Source organism: Aulonocara stuartgranti, assembly GCF_965226115.1.
Source record: "Aulonocara stuartgranti genome assembly, chromosome: 6".
NCBI lineage: Eukaryota > Metazoa > Chordata > Actinopteri > Cichliformes > Cichlidae > Aulonocara > Aulonocara stuartgranti.
In genome coordinates, this window is record NC_138944.1 from 26823788 (window position 1) to 26845778 (window position 21991).

The 21991-nt window shown below is 42.7% G+C and overlaps 1 protein-coding gene across 4 annotated transcripts in view; it reads right to left on the reverse strand.

Annotated features, from left to right (window-relative positions):
• Nucleotides 1-21991, reverse strand: part of nr3c2 (nuclear receptor subfamily 3, group C, member 2) — a 147241-nt gene that overhangs the window by 79030 nt on the left and 46220 nt on the right. Inside the window, exons 1-3 of one of the 4 annotated variants that reach the window (XM_082537108.1) lie at nt 8176-8348; nt 7873-7911; nt 4537-6363 (exon numbers count right to left, since the gene is read on the reverse strand). In XM_082537108.1, coding sequence (XP_082393234.1) covers nt 4537-6344 — 1808 coding nt within the window. In that variant the 5' untranslated portion in view covers nt 6345-6363; nt 7873-7911; nt 8176-8348. Of the gene's footprint in view, nt 1-4536; nt 6364-7872; nt 8349-21991 lie in introns of those variants that run through there. The other 3 variants (XM_082537107.1, XM_082537109.1, XM_082537106.1) reach the window with 3 other exon arrangements.

Genomic DNA, 21991 nt, shown 5'->3' on the forward strand with positions numbered 1-21991 from the left:
TTAGATCTAGTTCGTTCTTTATTTATTTATTAATAGATTTTGTCTACACGTGACAACTAAAATCTGCATGACAACATGATGTCTTCAATCCTCATAAAGCTAAAACCAGTGTATTAGTTAAAAAGTTCTACTATGCTATTATGTGCTAGTTACACGCATATATACATATATAAATATGATAAGTCTCATCTTGCTCACGAGCGCATAAAACAGCACTCACGCTCAATGAGTATCAGGGCTGCACTTGAGACGTAGTTAACAAGAACTCGTACACACTCAAGATTAAGAGAGTTTTTCTAAAGCAGCCTGACATTCATTACATTTTATTACACAATAGAAGAAGAGCAACACGAATACTCCTGAAATCTGAACTTGCTCCTTGAAGTTTGCCAGAATAAGTGGTTTAAATGATATCCAGCACAATTAAATGATCATAGTCTTCACTTAATTACTACAATATAATTAAATATTCACCGGCACACATGAGAGTGCATATAATTAAAACGCTTGCGCGCAACAAAAGACAATATCTCTGCCACACTGTTATGTCTGCTGGGCAGACACGTGAGAGCCGAAGCCATTCCCCAGCACCTTCACCTGTAACGTCCTTTTTCACAACCCAAAGAAACAGCTGTCCGCTTCACAGTCAGGAACCCATAATGCACCGGGAGCCCCTGTGCATGCCTGGTGTTGGGGTTTAATTGGATATTAGTATCCAGCAGTGTCTGAATTAATCAAATCATTTCCATCCATTAATTTAGTGGAGGAACATACAATTAAAGCCTTATTAGCGTGCTCTCAGGAGTATGCCTTTTCATCCCTCTGCAGAACATTGAGAGTTGGCCAGAGTCCAGCGTGAAGCCTTCTCCTTGCTCGAATCCGGTGCCTCTTCACGACGTGCTCTCGTTTAATCTATAGAAACCGGCTGTGAGTTTAAAACAAATGAAAGTGTCTGTCAGCGCTGGGCAACTTTCCTGTTGCTGGGCTGAAAGCTACAAGTTTCAGGAAGGGCTTATTTAAATTGAAAAAAGCATTGTTGGCTTCGAGTTGTCGGATTATGAAATTATAAGGTTAGCACTGACAAGTTTTAGAGAAATTCTATGTGGTGAAAAATTGCTGTGAAAACCAACACAAAAATGCCCTAAATAGGGTGAAAAGAGATTTGGAGATTTAGGCTGTGAGCAAACATAATCCAGAGCCCTAATGTAGGTCATTTTATAATCATTACCATATTTATATATCTTCAAAACTGCAGCGCACTATTTTTTTTCCTCAAAAAAATCAAATAAATACAGAAATGATACATTTATAACACATATATTAAATGAACATCTCTGCATTCAAGCTTCTAATAACATGCAATATTCCATTCTACTTTATCCTAGCATTAGGTTTAAATTAAACATCACACAAATACAAATATTCCAGGACTCCTTTTTCCCCCTTCCTCCTCTGTTCTGAATCTAAGTTAAAACATTTTGCACAAAGTAATCCAGACTGCTCAGATGAGCAGCCATTTTTAATTAAAACCATTTACAGAGGAAACCAAAGTGAGAAAAAAAAGAGCCAAGGGATTTAACACTCTGTCATCCAAGGCTTCAGCGGATCAAAGAGTTTTAGTTGTGCTTTTTAATGGTTACGTAACATTTTTGCCTATGAAATATTGGGCCCGGGTACCATGCAGTCAGTCCAAAGCTGGACAGTACCACAGATTTTCCCGCAGTGCTCTTTCAAATTTCAGGCAGGATACACTAAGCCTGTGTTTATGCCTAAGTATAGCTGTCAATCAATGCAGCACCAGTAGTACAACAGGAAACTGAAAGAAGGCAGTAACCTCTGAAGAAAAAACGCAGTCTTGCCTTCTGCCTAATGCATATATATATATATATATATATATATATATACACATGTGTATGTATACAGTATGCGTGCGTGTGTGTGCGTGCATGTATTGTATGTACACATGTATATTTGCATCTGTCTGCTTCCCTGTCTGCCTGACTGCCTGCCATGTGGCCCACCTCGTACTGTCATCCTGTCTGACATTAGGGCTAAGCTGGATCTCATTAGGACCAAGGTGGCAGTGATCCCGTCAACATCGCTTTGGCTCCTGCCATATGGGTCGCCTCCAAGGTAACCGGGCTGTATCAGTCTCCTCAGAGCTGCAAGCCTTGTTATAGCACATGCACAAACAAGCAGACGCAGTATCTACTTTCTAGACAGCGCGTCAAACGGGAGAAAGCATGTAATTTTGATATGATAATCAGGCCAAATGTTTTAGATGAAAGAGAAATAAACACTGTCACAGATACACACAGGGGCAGGCACAGAGCACAGAGTGCTTGCTATCTATGTTTAACACATAAAAGGACAAAAATTACACCAAGACAAAAACATTTTTTGTGAACAAGGTTAAAAGGAATTCATCGGGTTATCTTGTGTCACTGAATGATGGTTATTATAAGTACATAAACTTTTAATACAGGGGTGTCAAACCCATTGTAGATCACAGACCACATGCAGCCTAATTTGATTTAAGTGTTATATTTCTTTCAGCGTGCATGGACTAACTATTCATGTTTAATGAACCCTCCGTTTACACAACAGAAGATGAGCAGAATTTTAAGGAATCTTAAGAAATTTAAGTGCAATTTCAACCTTTTTTTCTGTTTTTCCACATCAGTCGGATTACATTCATTAGAAACAAAACACCAGCGTCGGCACGGCTCTTTGCCTTAACCACCTTCCCCTGAAGGCGTATGGCTGGCTAAGGGTAACGTCTTTGTCAGTAAGCAGGCTGTAAAAACGATGATGTTTCAGATCTTTGTCTCAGATTAAATTAACAGTCCAGACAATCACTCCCATAACATGAGCCTATCTTAACGAGCTGCAGACAGAATACTTCCTGGTGCAAAGCGCACTGAAAAATGCTGCTCTCCTTCTCCACGATTTTCACTTCCGGCGGACCCTTTCACGAGCCTGTTCTGGCCCGCTCACCTTGTGTTTGACACCTCTCTTTTTAAGGCAAATTCTAAACAGAACAATCAACCCCTTAGAAGCAGTAGCAATTTTATAGATTACATTTATATTCTGCAGTAAATCATACTTCTAGTGATGACCTAATTGAATATCCAGTGATCAAGCACTTTATTATGCCAGCTTTTTCTAAAATAATTTCCCTCCCATCTGAACGATAGTAACTGAGCTGAAGAAAATGATAGAAAACGGCCGAGAAATCAAAAAGATCTGCAGAGGGGTTTTTTTTTCGTTTGTTTTTTTTTTTAATTAATTCAATCAAGAAAACTTTTGATCTAATACATGTCCATTACGGGGTTCTGTGCAACATCTCGGCCCGAGCTCAGCTTGGACTTGGCATGATCAGTCAAACATAGCAAAGCAATGTACATCAAAATCCCAGCGGAGGCTCGGATACAGCGCTGCACTTATTTTACAGCAAGCGTCTGACTTTTATCAAAAGCGATCCAAGTAAGCAGGAAGTCATTTATGGTTTTGTTTAGTGCGTCTTTGCTCGAGCTCATAAAACCTGTGAATTTATGACATCCCCAAGCATAAATAGATTATAGCAAAGTGTATTTTATAAAGCACTAGGAGGCACTCTCTGTTATTTAAAAACATTTATAATACGTGCAAATTCTCCATATACCACAAACCATTCTTTGACTTACTGTAAATAAACAGCAGCATCCGTCACTGTTAGGCGAATATAGCAATGTATTTTCAGCAACACAACCGTGTGTTTTATGGCCTACGGTTGTGACATTCACTATTATTAATCGTGCTGATAATTCACCTCCTTCACATGCAGCCGGGACAGTAGAATACACTGGAACCACAACAACTGTGTCAAAGTTCCACTATGTCAGATTGGCGGCTGTTATAGATTTTTTTCCCCCCTTTGGCCTGTTTGTTTTGTTCCACCCCCTCCACCACCACCCTCACAAAAATCAACTGTTTATTTCATCAGTTTGGCAACCAAAGCCTGTGATCAATCATTCATAATTTATAATGCTGCCAAAGGCCTAGGGCCCATAAAAGCAGATATTTGCATTACACAAGGTCTCAGCTAGAACTTCTGATAACAGACCAATAAATTTTGTTATTGTACGTACACACAGGCCCCTGATAAGAAGCAAACTTTGCCTCTGTTTTACAGTAGAACACAGGCCTGTAAGAAGAGAGACGATAATGTTGTGGTCACATGCTGCTACAACAATGACCTGGACCCTATCCTTTAATTCCTGTTCCCCCAGCCAGCATTCCGCTGCCTTTCCCAAGCCCTGTTGTTGTTGTTATTATTTTGCACTTCTCAAAGCAAACGCCCTAAATCCCCTGTGCAACAGGAGTCCCATTACAAAAAAACTAAACAAAAAACTGGCTCTCCATCTATGGGAGACTCTGGAGCGGCATACTATTATACAGGTACACTGAAGGGAAAAAAAACCCCAAACATGATTTGATATTTACACAAAACAGGCACACACAGAGACTGCCTAAATACACCTTCTTCTTCCTTACCTCGACATGCCGTCCGAGATGCAGTTCTGACCCAGATATCCTTCACCTCTGGCTGCGAGAGACCCCTGGGATATGCCCGGGTGAGATTTCCACGACTCCATTAACGCCGTTACGGGTGAAATTAGATTCAACAAAGGGTTGGTCTGGTCCCTCACATCGTGCCGCGTGAAAGACATTGTTCCTTGCGCTCCAATCTGGTAATGGAATGAGTGTCCACCGGAATTAACTCCAACAATGGCGGATGTGGACATGCTGTTATTCTCTTGGTAATAGCTGCCATCTGTGGCTTCCTGCTTAACCCCTTTAGACAGGACATTGTTGGAGAACACATCAGACTCATAGTTCCCATTCACAGAGGAGACAGGGGGTCCTAAGATACCGGAAAGACTGTATTCATCAATGTTATTCCTCAGGGACAGATAAGTGGTCTCAGACGCAGAGAAGAGGCCAATCGATGGTGACTGCTCACCGTAGGGCTGTTGATTCATACATCCCTCACTTTTGTTTGGCTCACTCTTAATCTGCGTGATAAAGGGCGTGTTGCTCGCGTTACATTTGGAGCTGCCTAAACACATGCTCCTGAAGTCAGTCCCAGGCTCGTTCTTTATGTACTTAACCATCCCCATCTGATCTAAGCCGACATTGAACACCTCCCCGTCTACCATCTCTACTTTAGGGAACTCGAAATTCTTGAAGTCCGTTTCTCTGGTCAGCCCTGCTTCCGGGCTGCTCGTGTCATTCTGCACCAGACCCAGTCCGTCAGCAGGACTGGACACAGGAAACCCACCAGAGGAGGGGTTCTGTGGGCTGCTGGCAGTCATGTTGCCTGCTGTGGCCGGACTGGAGATGGAGGGCATTGCTGTGTTGCAGTTGTTGGTGGTTTTGCTAGAGCAGCTGCCAGCTGTTGGGCTTGAGACAGAGGACCTAATGTTACATGTAGTGCTGCAGGATGGAGGGGATCTCACACTACTCATGCTCTGAGGACTGGACATGGGAGACCTCATGACATTGAGCGGGCTGGTGAGTGGCGGTGAGCCCACGGTGCTGGACTCCACAGGGCTACATGTGACTGAATTCCTGCGCTTGATGTTGGCTAGAGTTGCAGCACACGAAGTCTGGCTGACAGGGCTACTGACAGACGAGCACAGAGGCGCAAAGCACGTAGGAGGACTGGTGGTAGACGACACCATATTGTTGCTGCCTCCGGGGCTGGAAATGGCACTGGAGGTTTGGGGACTGCAGGACAGAGAAGAGGCCAGCATAGATGCTGAGCTAACCGGGGTCCCCGCGGTGCATTCTCTGGGAGTCGCGCTAGGCTGCTGGAAACCAAATGGCTTCAATTTGGGGCTCTTTGTGGGACCACATTGGTTCTCCTCTAAAGGCCGTCCACATGCTGGATACAGCTTTCCTGGGCTGGTATTGGCTCCCTGCTGGTTAAAAGCAAAATCTGCCTCCCTGGCAGCATTCATATACAGGCCCATAGACTCAGCCACAGTCTTGGAAAGCTCTTTGGAGTCCATTTCCTGCTTATGACCAAGGAGTGAGTTGTTGAAGTGTGGGAGAACAAATGGCTGGTTCTGGCTGAGCTGCAGCATTGGCTGCTCCTGCTTTTTTGTATTGTTGTCTTTGCAGTCGGTGGCCGGGCTTCCAGCAGGGCAGTTGACATTAACTATGTCCATCAGGATATCACTGCCAGTCAGACTTGAATCCTCTGTACTGCAGCAGTACTCCATAGTGCCAGGGACCTGAGGCCATCTGTTCTCTGTGTCCTTTCCATCAAAGAAACTTTGGTATCTTTTGGTCTCCATTGCTGGCTCATTGAGTTACCTAGTAAACATGGCAAACAGACAAAAAACAAACAAAAACAGGGTCAGTCGAGCTACAATAGTTGGCAAAGGTTTTTAAGAGTATTACTTTCTGATAAAGAGACTATGTAAGATTACGTTACATATTAAAGGATTATGCAATTTTATTTTCCTTTAAAATCTAATCAGTCTCCTGTTTATAGCTTATAAAAAGTTGCACTTAAGTGAAACCTAACAAGGCAGAAAAAAAAACAATGTGGAGGAACTGAAAGATTTCTGAGTGTGAAGCCCCTGTTTGATTGTTTTATTTACACGGGCAACATTTTTTAAGATTAAAGTGTCTCATATTTTTTTAAACAAGTTAAATCTAATAAAGTCCAAAATAAATCTGTACAGTATTTCCCTCTCACACATGATTCAAACCCCTTATCGGCGCACTACAGGGAATGCAGCGATAACTTAAAGAAACCCAGACCACAAGGGTTAATTTATCTGTATGTGACGTCGCCTGGGCTTTTTTTCTTTTTATTCCCACCTCTACTGCGTCTCTATTGGCCAGCTCGGCCAGAAATCCAGCAGCTTCATCAGGCCCCATTCATGGATTGGCCCGAAAGCTGTCACTCAATAGTTATCGCTCATGCAGCCACAACATTGCTGCGACACAACTTGAACTGTTGTTTTAGGCAGCCGGAGCGGCTTCCCTGTGTGCTAAAAACGATTCAACATCACTGGGAACAATCGGACGATAAAACACAACAAATTGCATTGATTTCTGGCTGGTTTGGAGTTAATGTTCAAGCTATTTATTTTGCATGCAACGGTGCAAGTCCGCGAAGGGCTCGCAGCGAGCGGCCGAGATATCGGCGTTAAAGTGTTGCTGTCTGCAAAAAAAACAGGCTGTCCTGTGCACATGTGCAGAGAATTTGAAAGTAAAACAAGAAAAAAAGGGGGAAAAACCCGAACAGCTGTCAGACTCATAATTCCCCTCCTTGTTGTCCTGCCGCGATCGCTCTGCCTTTGCAGGACATGCACAAGTCTGCATTTTGCGTGTGCGCAGAATACAAAAAGTAGATGAAAAAAGAAGCCAAAAGCCCGTCCGTCTGCTATATTGTTTCCGTTTTTTACTCCTTTTTGCTTTAAAACTCGCATGTATTGCTTTTGAATGATTACGTCCACTACGATCAAAGTATGAATTATTTAAGCCACTTTTTAGACAGAATTTGACAGCCCTATATATCACTCTCCGCAGACAGGTGAGCGCATGTACGTTAAATCCACGAACGCTGCTCTAAATCACGGTGGCGATTTCCTAAAGTGCATAAACTTCTTGGCCACTTTTATTAAAGAGCAGACACGGAGGGGAGAGGCTAACGGTCCCGGTTAAAAGTTATTATTTTTCTCCTCCACAGCACCAAGGCCAGTGTCCGTAAGTATCCAGTTCTCCCGACACCAACTGCGAGGGGGACTTGCTTTCATTATCACCTCGAATTAAAACTGTACAGTTAAAACACAGGGCTCCGTCCGTCCTTACCTTAATTACGACATTCAGAGTTGTCAGGTGGCTGTGTTGCTGGGCAGCGATAATCCAGAGGACAGAAAAAGAAAAACGCAAAAAAAAGAAGCAAAGTCAATAAATATCAACCAACGTGCTCTCCGCCCCCCACCTCCTCACCCCTCTACTCTTTCCAATACATTGTTGCCAGTTTGACAGATAGACACACCGGAGAAGTGTACTGCGTATTATCACTAGTAATCCTCAACAGCGAGCCGCTGCTCCTGACAGGACGAAACGACAGCGATGGGTCGGACGGCAGCGACGGATAATCACACTCACATTATGGCCGTAAGAAAATTTTTTTTCCCAAGATTGACGATTCTGGAAAAGAAAAGAAAAAAAAACAGAAGAAGAAGAGTAATTAAAAACAAACGAAGGAGTCGAGTCGGACTTGCAGTCAGAGCGACGTCATTCTGTGCACATGGACCCTCCTACTGCAACGAGTGCAACACAAACTCCGAGGAGGAGGGAGGTGGTGGAGGTGGGGGGGGGGGGGGGGGGAGAGAGAGAGAGAGAGAGAGAGTGGTAGAGGGGGAGGGAGGGGCTCGGAGCGCAGGTAGACGGAGCCGTCTGGAAATAGGGCACCGAGCTGTGTGAAAGAAACTCGTGTGATGGCGACAGTAAGGCTTTCGTGATTTCATTTTTTCTTCTTCTTTTTTTGTCTGTTGAAGTCTTGCAACTTTGTTACGTTATATTTTCTCTCTCTCTTTCTCATTTGTGACTTTTCAATATTAGTCATTTCTGCCAACTGACACTTCGGAGATCCCGTCACGGTCACGCACAGCAATTTTAGATCACAGGAAAGTATTTCAGGTGCTTTCCCCGCACGACCCCCCTCCTCGCGCACGGTGAACGTGGAGCTCATGAGACCCTCGCGAGTGCTGAGAGAAGAGTGAAATCAAGTCGGCGAGAGCGTGACGGCTGCCCCCCACTAGATGGAGATGCTGTTCAGAAACAAATTACAGAGTGGTCAAGCTGTCACTTAATTCCGTCCATGTCAAACTATATTAGTAAAAACAAAAAACGCTTTAATCTCTAATGAATCCAAATGCACACTTTCTGCTTTTGCGTGTTAGACCCGTAGCTTTCTTTCCACATCATCTGTCTTCTTAAAGAAGAATATAATAATAAAAGCCACAAACAATGTTTCCTATCTGAGTGTGGACATTCGGACACCTTTCTTTTAAAATGAAGTGCAAGACATCCACTCATCCCTGATGGTGACACATCCGAGTCCATCTGGTCACTGCGTGTTCACGCTGTCTCGCTGGCATGATGATTACAGTGCATGGTTAACGTCCATAGGTGCCTTCACTCGAAAGTAAAAAATAATCAAATAAATGTTCTCAGGTTCGTGATTTGTGACTCTGTCATCTGGATTAAGCTGCTGTTTACATTTCACGACCCACATCTCATGGTGTTGACTTTGGTTTTACTCCAGCAACATCCAATAATCAGTTTAATCTGTGGAGTTGTCAGTCACACTTTGTAGGATTTTTTTTTTTCATTTGACTGCATAACAGGCAGCGTGTAGGGGTTTCCACTGTGAGGGTGGCACTTTATACAGTAGAATAAAGTTCCAGCGTTTCTCTTCTTTGCTTTTCTGGATACTCCATACCAGCCTGTAGCCATTTCTCAAGCCAGGCAGCAGCAGTTAGATTAGTCAAAGCCAACCAAGCAACACTGCCCGCCTCCCTGATCTGCCTGTTAATCACCCATGAATGGGGACCTGCTTCACAAAAACAGAGGGAAAAAGCGTAGCAGAATTGAGATATAAGCAATGTTTCCCACACCCATTCATGCAGCTCCCACTTGTCCATTGCGCATAATGGGTGCCAGTCAAACACATCATGGGCAAATCTAATTTAGCTTTGCACCACAGATTTTCCTTCCACAGCCACAAAGTCCTAAGAATTTGCAGACTGACAGCAGAACACGGCTGATATGAAATCAGTAATAATTTGCTCCCTCATTGGTAGAAATTGAAGGGAGCCCCCTTGAATCTCTCTGAGCTTCCAAGCACTGTCATTTTAGACAAATCAATGATAATCGCAATAGCCTGAAAACACTGTACATATATGGGAGTTTAAAAATAGCTGTGTTTTGAAGTGATTGGGGGGAGGGTGTGTGTGTGTGTGTGTGTGTGTGTGTGTGTGTGTGTGTGTGTGTGTGTGTAGGTTTCTCTCAGATGAGTGATTGCCATGATTAGGAGCAGGCTTCCACTCCAGTTTAGACACATAGCAGACAACTCCAGTAGCTGAAAGGCCCGGCTGCAAAACAGAGAAGTGGATGCTGCCCCTCATGGGGACAGGTGAATTGGAGCATGTTAACTCTGAAACAAAACACTCGTCAACTCAACAGAAGACCCTGTCCCCATCGTGTGGTAATTACAGATGTAGTTTTTAATCAGAGAAGAAGTCCATCGCCGACACCCTCCCCCAATCCGCTTATTGTTTCAGTTCAGTTTTCCTCGAGGGTCATCCATTCACAGATAAAGCGACAATGCAGTCGCTCTGCCAGTTACTAAAATATTCCATTACCACCTTTTTTTTCACAACTCTGACTTCATGGGTCGAAATGATGATGTGTTGACTTTCTGTCCAAGAAGTCCATCAGACAAGCGTTTGATCGAGGTTGGCATTTTTACATCCTGGATTCAAAAGCCTTTTTCACACAAGTTGTCTTTGAATATCCGATAAATGCAAGCACTGACTCTCCTTTTGGCTCTACTTTAGTCTCCACCAAGCCCTGAGGGAGATACGTGGCTCTTTAGCTGCAGCTCTGCTTACCAGATAGTTGCAGGTTTTCCTCCACCTGTTTTCTCGTGCTGTTAATTAGATTTAACAGAACGTTTCCACTGAAAACAGCTGACCTTTAACTGCTAATACGATTCCTCAGTTTGAACAAAAGCAATGCAGTTTTTTGACCTCAAGTAAGCTTAAAAACAATAAAAAATAAAGCTGAGGTGAGGGGAAATGCAATTTCTTTTCATTACTATAAACTAAAGGGTGACTATTCACTTAACATTTAACACTTAAGCTTCATTTCTTGCCTCTGTGCAGTCATTATGATTGTGTTCACAGCATCCGTCATGTTTCCGCGTATTATGTCTGTTTGTTCAATGTCATGTGGTAGCAACAGGGCAGAAAGTTGACCACTTCTCATCTGCATAAAGTTGAGGGGTAGGTGACTGTATACAGGAGTGTTTCCCTTAACCCGTACCTCTGATCATCAAAAGATTTTCCAAATAGGAAAACATATTCAGCAGCTGCATGACTCTTGTTTTAGATGTTTTTTAAGAAGCACATTTTACTGGATTACATGAAAAAGTTTGCAAACAGCTCCCCGTGTTAGTTTGGTTTGAAGCAGACAGTCCTTGAGAGGCAATCAACCAGTCAGATGCAGCTCAGTGTTTGTGTGGTAGCAGACTATAAGGCCGGGAGAAACCGGTCAGGCACTGTCTAGTAGCTCACAGTTCATTAGACATGTCTACTTGCCATAGTAAGTTTCTTATAACTAATATGATTGGATGAAAAATCCGTTCTTTACTTTGGCCGATGCAGATTTCAAGATGAGGAGTACATGCTGTCGTATCTGGCTCGCAGACTGAATAACCTCACAGTTGGATGATAAGCCTATGAAGGTCAGACACAGGCATACATACCATTGAATTTTAAATGGGGTTGTTATGGGAACTAGCATGTTTTTGTATCTGAACTCTGCAGCCATGGTCAGTGTAGGCAGGATGTGAAAGAAATTAGCCTTGGGCTACTGCAAATGTTAATAAGTGTGAATTAACATTGGGAATGAACTCTTTTACATTTCATAATAATAAAGAGAGTTTATGGAGTAAATGCAAGAGAGAGAAAAAAAATGCGAAAATTAATTTGCTAACTTTATCGGGATTCATGCTTTTCAAAGACGATTGATACTTTTATTCACAGTTACCGTGTGTAGTTAAACATTTAGAGGCAGCTAATTAGATTTAACTTTCACCTGGTAATCAAAGTTGACCAGTTCCTGAAATAGTTCATTTAACAGAAATCATATCTCTGCACTGCAAGCATTTGAATAAATGCAAAGTTGAAGAGTTACACAACCAACTTGGCAAGATATTAATTAATTCACCCAAGGGTATAATTACATACTGAATCATTCAAGTATGACTGTATGGGTGTGAAAATTTACACTTATTTAAAATAAAGGCATATTTTACTAATTCTAAGATAGATAGATAGATAGATAGATAGATAGATAGATAGATAGATAGATAGAATGCTATTACGAGTAAATTGCATGTTATGCAAAACCTTAATATGTCTGTTATAACACAGCAGAAATAAAGCTATCTTCCAGCTCCACGTTTTGACACAGATCACAGTTCACCTTAAGTTGGCAGACTGCACGGACGGCACGTATCGTTTAAATCCTGAGCATGTTCAGCCAGCCTCCCTACAGAAAAGTCTCTCGTACTATGTGTACAACACCTGGGGTTTGTTCACCCTACTTAAGCAATAATGACAGACAACACGGCGATGATTAAATAACATGTTTACCCTCAGTGTGGTCAGAAATACATATTCAGTGGGAACACAGCGTATAGGCTACAGCCTGACTTCAGATCAGATTATTAACATGCAGAAAATTATCACTAAATAATGTGTTGTTCAACAAAACTGTGTCAAGTACATTATGAATTCATATTCCTGGTGCCTGCTTGCACCCACCCCTCCCACCGCACCCAACTCCCCCTCCCCCCCACCTCTCGCAGCATTTAGATGCCAAGGTAGAGTGAGCTTTAAGAGCAAATGCCCAGATTGCATTGTGTACATCCGAGTATGCTTTGGTGTTGAAATATCACTTGATTCTGTTGCACAATAAATTTGACACGTTTTCTAATTGGAGATTGGAGATATATATAAAATATGACATTGTTTTGCAGATGTGCAATAAAAGATGCTAAGCTATAAAGGTTTGCATGCGGTAACACCTTGTGAATTTGGCAGTTTTTGTTTGTTAATCAGCTTTAAATATACTCACCACAGACTTTTAAAAAAAAAAATACACCTATCAGGTATCAGCTTGGACCCCATTTTCAGAACTGCCTTTAATTCTTCGTGGGATAGATTCAACAAAGTTCTGGAAACGTTTGGTTCATATTGGCATGATAGCATCACACTGTTTCTGCACATTATGAGAATCTCCTGTTACACCACATCTCAAAGTTGTTCTGTTGGATTGAGATCTGGTGACTGTGGGGTTCAGTAAAATCTTTGTCATGTTCAAGAAACCAGTCTGAGATGATGGTACTAAGGGACCCATAGCTGGACTGGCTGCTGATTTTTTGTTTTTATGGGCCGATGTTTTTTTTGTTTTTTGTTTTTTTTTCTCCGTATCCGTATAAACACTGAAAGGTGGTGGATTGGCCAGATGCTGGGAGATGTGTAAAAATAACTCAGTTGTTTGGTGGCGGCTATCGTTAAGTGATGACGTGACGAATCCTACTTCCGGGCCTAAAGTAGTCTGCGTTTAATATGGCTTTTGTGTTGTTAACATGTTTAATGTCTATTCGGGGCCTGAACCAGGTGTAGGACTGGACTCTCCCAAACACGTCACTATAAGACTGGACTCTCACACACGTCACCACACGCACCACCACACATTTCCTATAATCCTATAATTCCTATAATTTATAATCCTTATCTTTATAATCTCTTCTGCTATTTGCACATTCTTTACTGTAAATTCCTAAGTTAATTTGTAAATTTTTGTAGTAAATTGTAAATATTGTAAAACTTTTCTTCTGTCATTTAATGGTCGGGCATTGTATTTAGTATTTAGTATTTATTTATTTATTGTCATTGTCAAGAACAATGAAATTGCGTTTGGGGCTTCCATACAACCCAAAAAAAAGAAGAAAATAATAAATACCCCTTAAAACCCAAGTGTACATATTTAACCCAGTGTGACTCCAATGCAATAAGACAATCCTTAGCAATAATGTTCGTAGAAATTCAGACAAAGACCTGAGAAACATGACAAAATACAACAATGCAACCCATTCAATATTATTGTACTGTGAGATATGATATCAGATATGATAGTTATCTATTTAAGAAAGGGGGGGGGGCAGGAGGGGGAAGAGAATAAAGATATGATGCACCAATGCAGACCAGTTCATTGCTATTAAGAAGTTGGATATGGTTATTGTCCGTGAGAGGGGGGCAGAGAGTTCAGGAGCCTCACAGCCTGTGGATACAGGCTGTTGGCCAGTCTGGATGTTCTGGCCTGTATAGACCTGTACCTTCTCCCTGAGGGCAGCAGATGGAAAAGGTGGCGCGCAGGGTGATGTTGGTCCCGCAGGATACTGTGCACCCTCCTCAGACAGCGAGTGGGGAAGATATTACTGATCTCTGGCAGACTTGTTCCAATAATTCTGCCAGCTTCTTTCACCACCCGCTGGAGTGCTTGCTGATCGGCCTTGGTGCAGCTGGGGAACCACACTAGAAATCCATACGTCAGAACGCTGCTGATGGCACAGTTGTAGAAGTTCAACATCAGAGATCTGGGAATGTGTGCGCTCCGCAGTCTCCTCAGGTAGTAGAGGCGCTGTTGGGCCTTCCGTACAACTGAGGTGATATGGTTGCCCCAGGACAGGTCCTCGGTCACAGTTACCCCCAAGAATTTAAAACTGCTCACCCTCTCCACCGCCTCACTGCCAATGAAGAGAGGCAGATGGTTGTTATGACCCCTCTTCCGGAAATCTACAATGATCTCCTTGGTCTTTTTGGTGTTTAAGACCAAGTTATTGTCGTGGCACCATGACTCTAGTTGTTGCACCTCTGTCCTATAGTTTGTCTCATCATTGTTGGATATAAGTCCGAGCACTGTAGTGTCATCTGCAAACTTAACTTGTACAGCTACAAGCATTTCACCCCCATGTCATACTGTGTATGGTTGTGTGTGTGTGACAAATAAAAATTGAATTTGATTTGAATTTGTTATGTATTTTCTTCTATTTAATTTCAAAAAGCTCCTAAAACAGTCAGTGATCACTGTTGACCTCCCTCGGCTTTTATTACCGCTAATCATTTATTTAAGCTCAGTTTTTAAAACCTTAGGATGTAACTACAGCCCAGCCCATGCAGCAGTATAGGAATGACTAACCTCGTATTGTGGATGGATTATCTCAGGTGTTCTCCTGGCTGAGGTTTGGTCCTTTTACAGCATCCTGCCATGCGATTACATTTGTTTCTGACCACCGAGAACACTCACGTTAACTTTTATCAAGTGGAAAAAAAGTATTATGCTAACATAGCTGTGTCGCTAGCGGTCACATAGCACATCATTATATACCAGCTAGCCAAACTTCAGTAACCCTACAAACGTCACTGCTGTTTAGTTTTCTGTCTTCATTTATGTTGGAAGTGATAACAGAGCTGTACGTTTTAATTTGTTTCCAAAACCCCGCAGTCAGGACTAGGGTTGCCAACTCCCTGAAAAATAAATAAGGGACACCTTGTGGCCAGGGCCGGGCGACCCAATTGTCTTCACCCTTCCCAGTGTGGTGAATTTTCTAGCTCTTTTTTTGTGTGTGAAATTATTTTTTTAACCATTTGACTTGAATTTGATTTAAGTAGATGTGTATTCTTTGTGATATGAACACATGTGAAACAAATGATCATTTAGCCATTTATTTTTAGCTCAAAATGACAACATTAACACGATAAAACTGGTCTCCTTCTTAAACAGAAGCCTGTCATGCTTAACTTTTGAGAATATAAGTAAATCTTTCTTTAAAAGAACTCTGTCCTGCTTAACTTAAAATAATAGAAAACAATAGAAAGAAAAACATTCTTGTAACAGTGCACATTTAGTGCATTTAGTACAATTGGCTTAATGCTAATCAGCTGCTCCTGTTTGTAAACCCACTTGCTCCCATGATTACGCATCTTAACTCATCATCATTATTCATCTATGTATTACTTTTATGTATTAGTCATCTATTTGTTGTAATCATCTATTCTTGCAGTTGTTTATTACACAAAATAAATTATATTATCACACTTCTGGCCACATAGCGCTGATATTCACTGCACATGCCCATATTAACTTTTTCCAGCCAGGTGTTTTCCTTTTCCCATTCTTCCCTTTCTCTGAGGGGAACAAACATTGCTGCTCTAATGCTGGGCTCACACTGTGCGGTTTTAGGCCCATTTTGAGCCGATTTTTTGAGTGATCGGACCGATTTTGGCCTTCATCGTGCATCGTGTAGTATACGTGGGGTAACGAGAAGTGATTAACACCTCACGACCAGCTCCCGATCATCAATCGCTCGTGAGGGTCTCACCACAGCCGCTCACACTGCTCGCGCGCAAACACGTAAACGTTGGTGTAAAAGATGGAGCAGCACGGCTGTGCAGCCTGTGATCTGGACACAAGCGATGGAGGCACAACTTGTAGAACTTTGGAAAGCTCATCCGAGCCTTTTCGATGTGGCATCACAAAATTATCACGACCACAACAACCGTGAAAATAGTTGGATTTACATTGCTGCTCAGTCACAGCTGCCTGATCAATGTTTTTCATTAGCAATTTAGCAAAGTTGATGGTGGTGGTGTGTGTGTCTGTGTGAGTGTAAGACGGAGAGAGAGAGCGCGACAGATTTTCTGTTATAACCTTCATTTTATGGAGGCACAGTGTGAGCACTCAGGTCGCATCAGAGCATCGGGCGGTATAGTGTGAGACCTGCATCGTGACCTACCAACTGCGAGTCAATCGTGCAGTTTGAGCAGGAGCTGAATAACGTGACTGAAAAAAATTGCACAGTGTCTGCCCAGCTTTAGGTTTACTGTCGTCCGAGACTTGCACCGCAGTGTCTGCGTTTGTTTCCCTGTTGGCCATGCTTCTTGTTGTGGTCATCTGTTGTCTTCCGGTATTTTCTCCGTAAGCGACCTTTCCTCGACCAATGAGATGAGTGGTAATCTGAATTGTCATACTCGTAAGTGTGCTGTCAGCTCATTGGTCACAAAGCAGGAGAGGGGCTGGGAATTATGTTTTCAAACAAAGCGTTAATTCCATTAAAAGTTATAGACTACTTTTGATTCTCACTGTATTACGGGACAAAGTGCGTCCCTTATTAGCTCAATACGGGACGTGTACTTTTGTTTCGAAATACGGGACGATTCCGTATTTTAAGGGACGGTTGGCAACCCTAGTCAGGACATGCTTTAATGTATTTAGATAGAAGCTAGCGAGCTAACTTCCTGCTAACTTCTAACTCCGTTAAATGTCATAAATTCCGTTTTCATGGATGCCTGGATGTTAAACTCAATTGTTACACCTGGTAGAGCAGAACGCTGATCATTTTATTAAAGATGAAAGACTTTAGACAGTTTTTCAACTCTCAGTATTGCCATAGTGATCGTTTGATATATGGACCTGCAGCGGAGTTTAGGCCCAGACACGGCTAGTGACGTCAGACTGAACAACCGGATTGCGGAGCTTCCACAGATTCAGTAACATTAGCAAGTGGTGGAGGCCAGCAGGTGCAACACGCTGGCAGGTGGATGACGGAAAGGCAAGAGGAGCAGAGACCCGAGGCGGTGAACTGAACTTCAGGTAAGAAGTTATGACTTGCAGTCTATCTGGGTCAGATATAAACGAAGTTTAGGTGGAGTTCGTTTTCGTTATGCTGACTTTTTACAGTCAGTTACAATAACTCGTACTGCGTACTAGCTAGCATGACGGAGTTTATATACTGCTGGGCGGGTGCTATGATATTATTGATGCTGAACTTGTTTTATCTTATTTTATTTATAAGGTTAGTTATTAGAGTTTCCAACCGTCCTGTAAAAAACGGAATCGTCTCGTATTCAGAGAAAATATTGTGCGTTTGGTATTGAGGTGAAAAGGAACAGTTTGTCCCGAACTTCAGCTACAATGAAAAAGACACAAAGCTGAAGTTATTCTGTGTCTTTGCTGCACAGCTGCCTCTTCTCTCATTCTCTCACCTCCCTCTCCTGTTTCTACTTCAATCATGAAACTGATCAATGATCGGCTTTTCTCTCTTGTTTGTTTATCGTCCACTTTGCGCCAGAACGGGGAAACCGGCGGATGTTGCGCTAAACAACAGCAGCACGTTTAAGCTTGATCAGCTAGAATTTATTTAATATTAATTTCTAGCATCAGCTGATGTTTGCTGGAGCCACAGCTGTAAAAGCTGCTGGTCATGATATTGGTTTGGATATCTGGTGAGAGGGAAACATGAAGATGAAACCAGGAGATGTCCTTACTCAATCATCAGAGCTGAACAGGTGATGGAGAAACAGGTTTACCTTTTAGGTGACATGAATCAGTTGAAGAGAAGTTATGAACTGTTTCTGAGAAATAACACCAGGATCCTTTTCCTGTCAGCTGACAGCTGGCAACTGTGCAGGGGTGGGTCTAGCAAAGTTTTGCCAGGGGGGCAGGTAGGGCATTAACAGGGAGAGGGGGGCACAAAGAAATACTTTCTTATTCTCATTTAAAATTTCTCACTTTTAACAAATAATTATCTGAATCTTACAACAAACGTTTTCATCTGATGTCAAATGTATAGAAATCCATTATTGTACATAGTAATTTTTTTAGGGTCCCATTTTAATTTCTTCAGAAGTAGTACTGTATATGATGCCAGTATTTTCCCACATTTTCTAGATACTGTACCAGTACTGTGTGTAAAATGCCATCAAAAAGTCAATTAAGTTTTATTCTTTCTCACCTATCTTCCTGTCTCCTTTTACTTATTAAAGGTTGCCATGTTAGAAAAAATATTTTGCCCTGCCATGGTGTTTATTAATGTGGCAAATGAATGGTTTATGAAAATATATCTAAATCTGTCATCGGTAATCAGTAATGATCATGTCTCACCTCTAGTCTTCTCTGTCTTAATTTCAGGTTTTCACCATGTGTTGTAGATGGTTCAGGAGGTTAACTCGACCAAGCAGTCTACTTTCGGGTACTGTTTAGAATACCAGAATAGGGAGGATGGTGTAGGTTTAAGTTTATCAGACTGATACATATATACCAACAAGATAGTGTACATCACTGTCACAACAGCGTTTGTTTTCATTCAAAGGATTTATGGTTTTTCCTATAATACCATGGTGGGCCGGTCACCAGTCAAAATGCCCGGGCCGATTTTTTGTCCCAGTCCAGCCCTGAAGGGACCCCATGTCTGCCATATTTTAACCCTGCTATCTAAATAAGACTGATCAGAGATCAAGACTTCTATTGTCGAAGCTATCAGCTTAAAGCAGTCTGGCCATTGTCTGGCATCAACAAGGCATTCTCACTGCTGCGCTCGCTGGATATTTTCTCTTTTTCAGACCATTGCTGAAAAAAATCCATGATTGTGTGGGAAAATTCCAGCAGAGCAGCAGTTTCTGAATTGTACAGACCAGACTGTCTGGCATAAAAAAACATGTCACATTTAAAGTCACTTAAATCAGCTTTCTTTCTACTTCATCAGGTCATATTGACCTAAGGCTGTGCGATATGACAAAATATATCAGAAGATGAAATTACAAAATCTATTGTTTCATATTATGCGCTATCGTTTGTTTCATGGTGTCACAAAATACCCAATTTACAGCAACATTGTTTCATCGTTTGGATGGTCACCATGTGGATGCAGGCACAGAGGATACCAGCATGGCCAGTGAAGATGAGGCAGAACCAGGTAGCTCCAAACAGAAGGACCAGTCAAAACAAACTGAGGCCCTTATTCCTAAACAAGGGGCTACCTCTGTAGCATGGACATGGTTTAGTTATGAAAAGTCTGACACGGACCAGAAAACTGTACTATGCAAATTATGGCACAAGACTCAAACACGGCAAACCTCTTCAACCACCTACACAAGAATCACGTGAAAGACTATGGAGAGAGTTTACGGATGAGAAGCTGTCAAGAGCTCAAAATAAACCTTAGACTCAAACATTAGTACAGGCGTTTCCCCACACCAAATACTACAAAGAAAATGGCAGCCGTTACAACTTGTATATGAAAATATATAGTTTCCTGCATCGGTCAAAACACTCGACTCCAGGTACACAACGCCCAGCTGAAAACACTTCACATAAGTCAAGTTGCCCGAGATTCAAAGAATTTACAGAAAATGCACTATTTTGTGATATATATAGCTATCGGGATGAGAAATGCCTCATCGGGATATGAGATTTTGGTCATATTGCGCAGCCCTATCTTGACCAACTTTATGGGCTGGAATCCACCTCTGATGCTTGTGGACTTACTTCTCTTCCACCTGGCACACACAACATATCAACCATCCTTGGCTCCATCATATCAGTCAGCTCTCTCTCTTTACAACTCAGAGTCCCCACATTTAAAGCCCCTCCTCTCACCACCACACCTCCACCTTTTCTTCTCTCTCTCACTGTCCTCAAACACACCTTCACCCCCCTTTCTCTTCCTTTGCCAGCACTAGCACAGTTTCCCTGGCACCCTGTTGACCAACAGCACCAGAGGCAGTTGTTGTTAACATGTCAGAGCTTGGTATCTTAACAACAAGATATACTTTCTGGAGTGGTTGTGAATAATGTTGCAAAATGATCTTTTCTGTTCAACCCAAACAATGATCCTTTCTAAACCTTTCCAAATTCAAGGTTCAAGGTTCTTTATTCGTCACATGCATAGTTATGCAAGTATAACACACAGTGAAATGTAACCTGACACGCTCCACGACTTGTGCAAAGGGGGGTGGACGACATTATATATAATATATACATTAGGTGAATGTGCAGCAGTAGCATGTATGCAGCAAGCAGGTGAATTCTGTACATTAAGTGAATTAAATAACAATAGACAATCTGACTATTTTACAAAATACACAATATGAATTTTAAATTAAAGGAATTTGAGCCGGTGGGTTTAGAGTGTCTAGAAGAGAGTCCTGTCTCAGTCACTTATGGATGATGTGAGAGGGTGGGTGTGAGTGTGTGTGTGTGGGGGGGGGGGGGGGGGGTCCTTAACACAGCTGTTCCCAAAACAGGATGTGATGTTCTGTGTGAGGATGCTCTCCACATATAGAAAATCCTGAGGATCTCTGGAGAGACCCTGAACTTCCTCAGTTGTCGTAGCTGGTACAGGTGCTGCCTAGCCTTTTTGGTCTGGACCTGAATGTGGGCAGACCATGTCAGGTCTGAGGAGATGTGGACACCGAGATACTCGAAGGACTGCACCCTCTCCACTGGAGCTCCATTGATGATAATGGGCTTGTAGTCTCTGTGCTGACTCCTTCTGAAGTCCACCACCAGCTCCTTGGTCTTGCCAATGTTCAGCTGGAGATGGTTGTCCTGGCACCATGATGCCAGATTCACCAGATCGTTGTTGGAGAAGCCGCCCAACACCACTGTGTCGTCAGCAAACTTCACAATGGTGTTGGAGCCGAACTGCTGAACTGTAATCAACAAACAGCAATCTCACATAGTTACCCTGTTTCTTGTCCACGTGGCTGAGGGTGGTGTGCAGGATGTGGCCGATGGCATCCTCTGTGGATCTGTTGGGTTGGTAGGCGAGCTGGAGCAGATCTCTGATGTCTGGGATAGAGGAGGAGGTGATGTTCTTCAGCAGCCTCTCGAACACCTTCATTACTACTGAGGTCAGTGCAACTGGCCAGTAATCGTTCAGGGATGAGGGTTTGCTGTTCTTGGGCACAGGGATGACGGTGGATCTTTTGAAGCATGTGGGGACCACAGACTTCGCCAGGGACTCGTTGAAGATGGAAGTGAACACACCTGCTAGCTGGTCAGCACAGCAGCGCAGCAGACGGCCGGTGATGCCATCTGGCCCAGCCGCTTTCCTTGTGTTCACTCTCCTCAATGCCGCTCGGACGTCATGCTCCATGATGCTGATCACCGGTCTCTCGCTGATGATGTCACTGTCCTCGGTAGTCAGGCGGTAGTTAGCATTAGCCGCCTGGCTAACCTCGAAACGGGCGTAGAACTGGTTCAGCTCATTGGTGAATGCAGAGTCGGCATTGATTGGCGAAGTGTCGCTGGCCCTCGTATTATACCGACTGTTATTTTGTCTGTA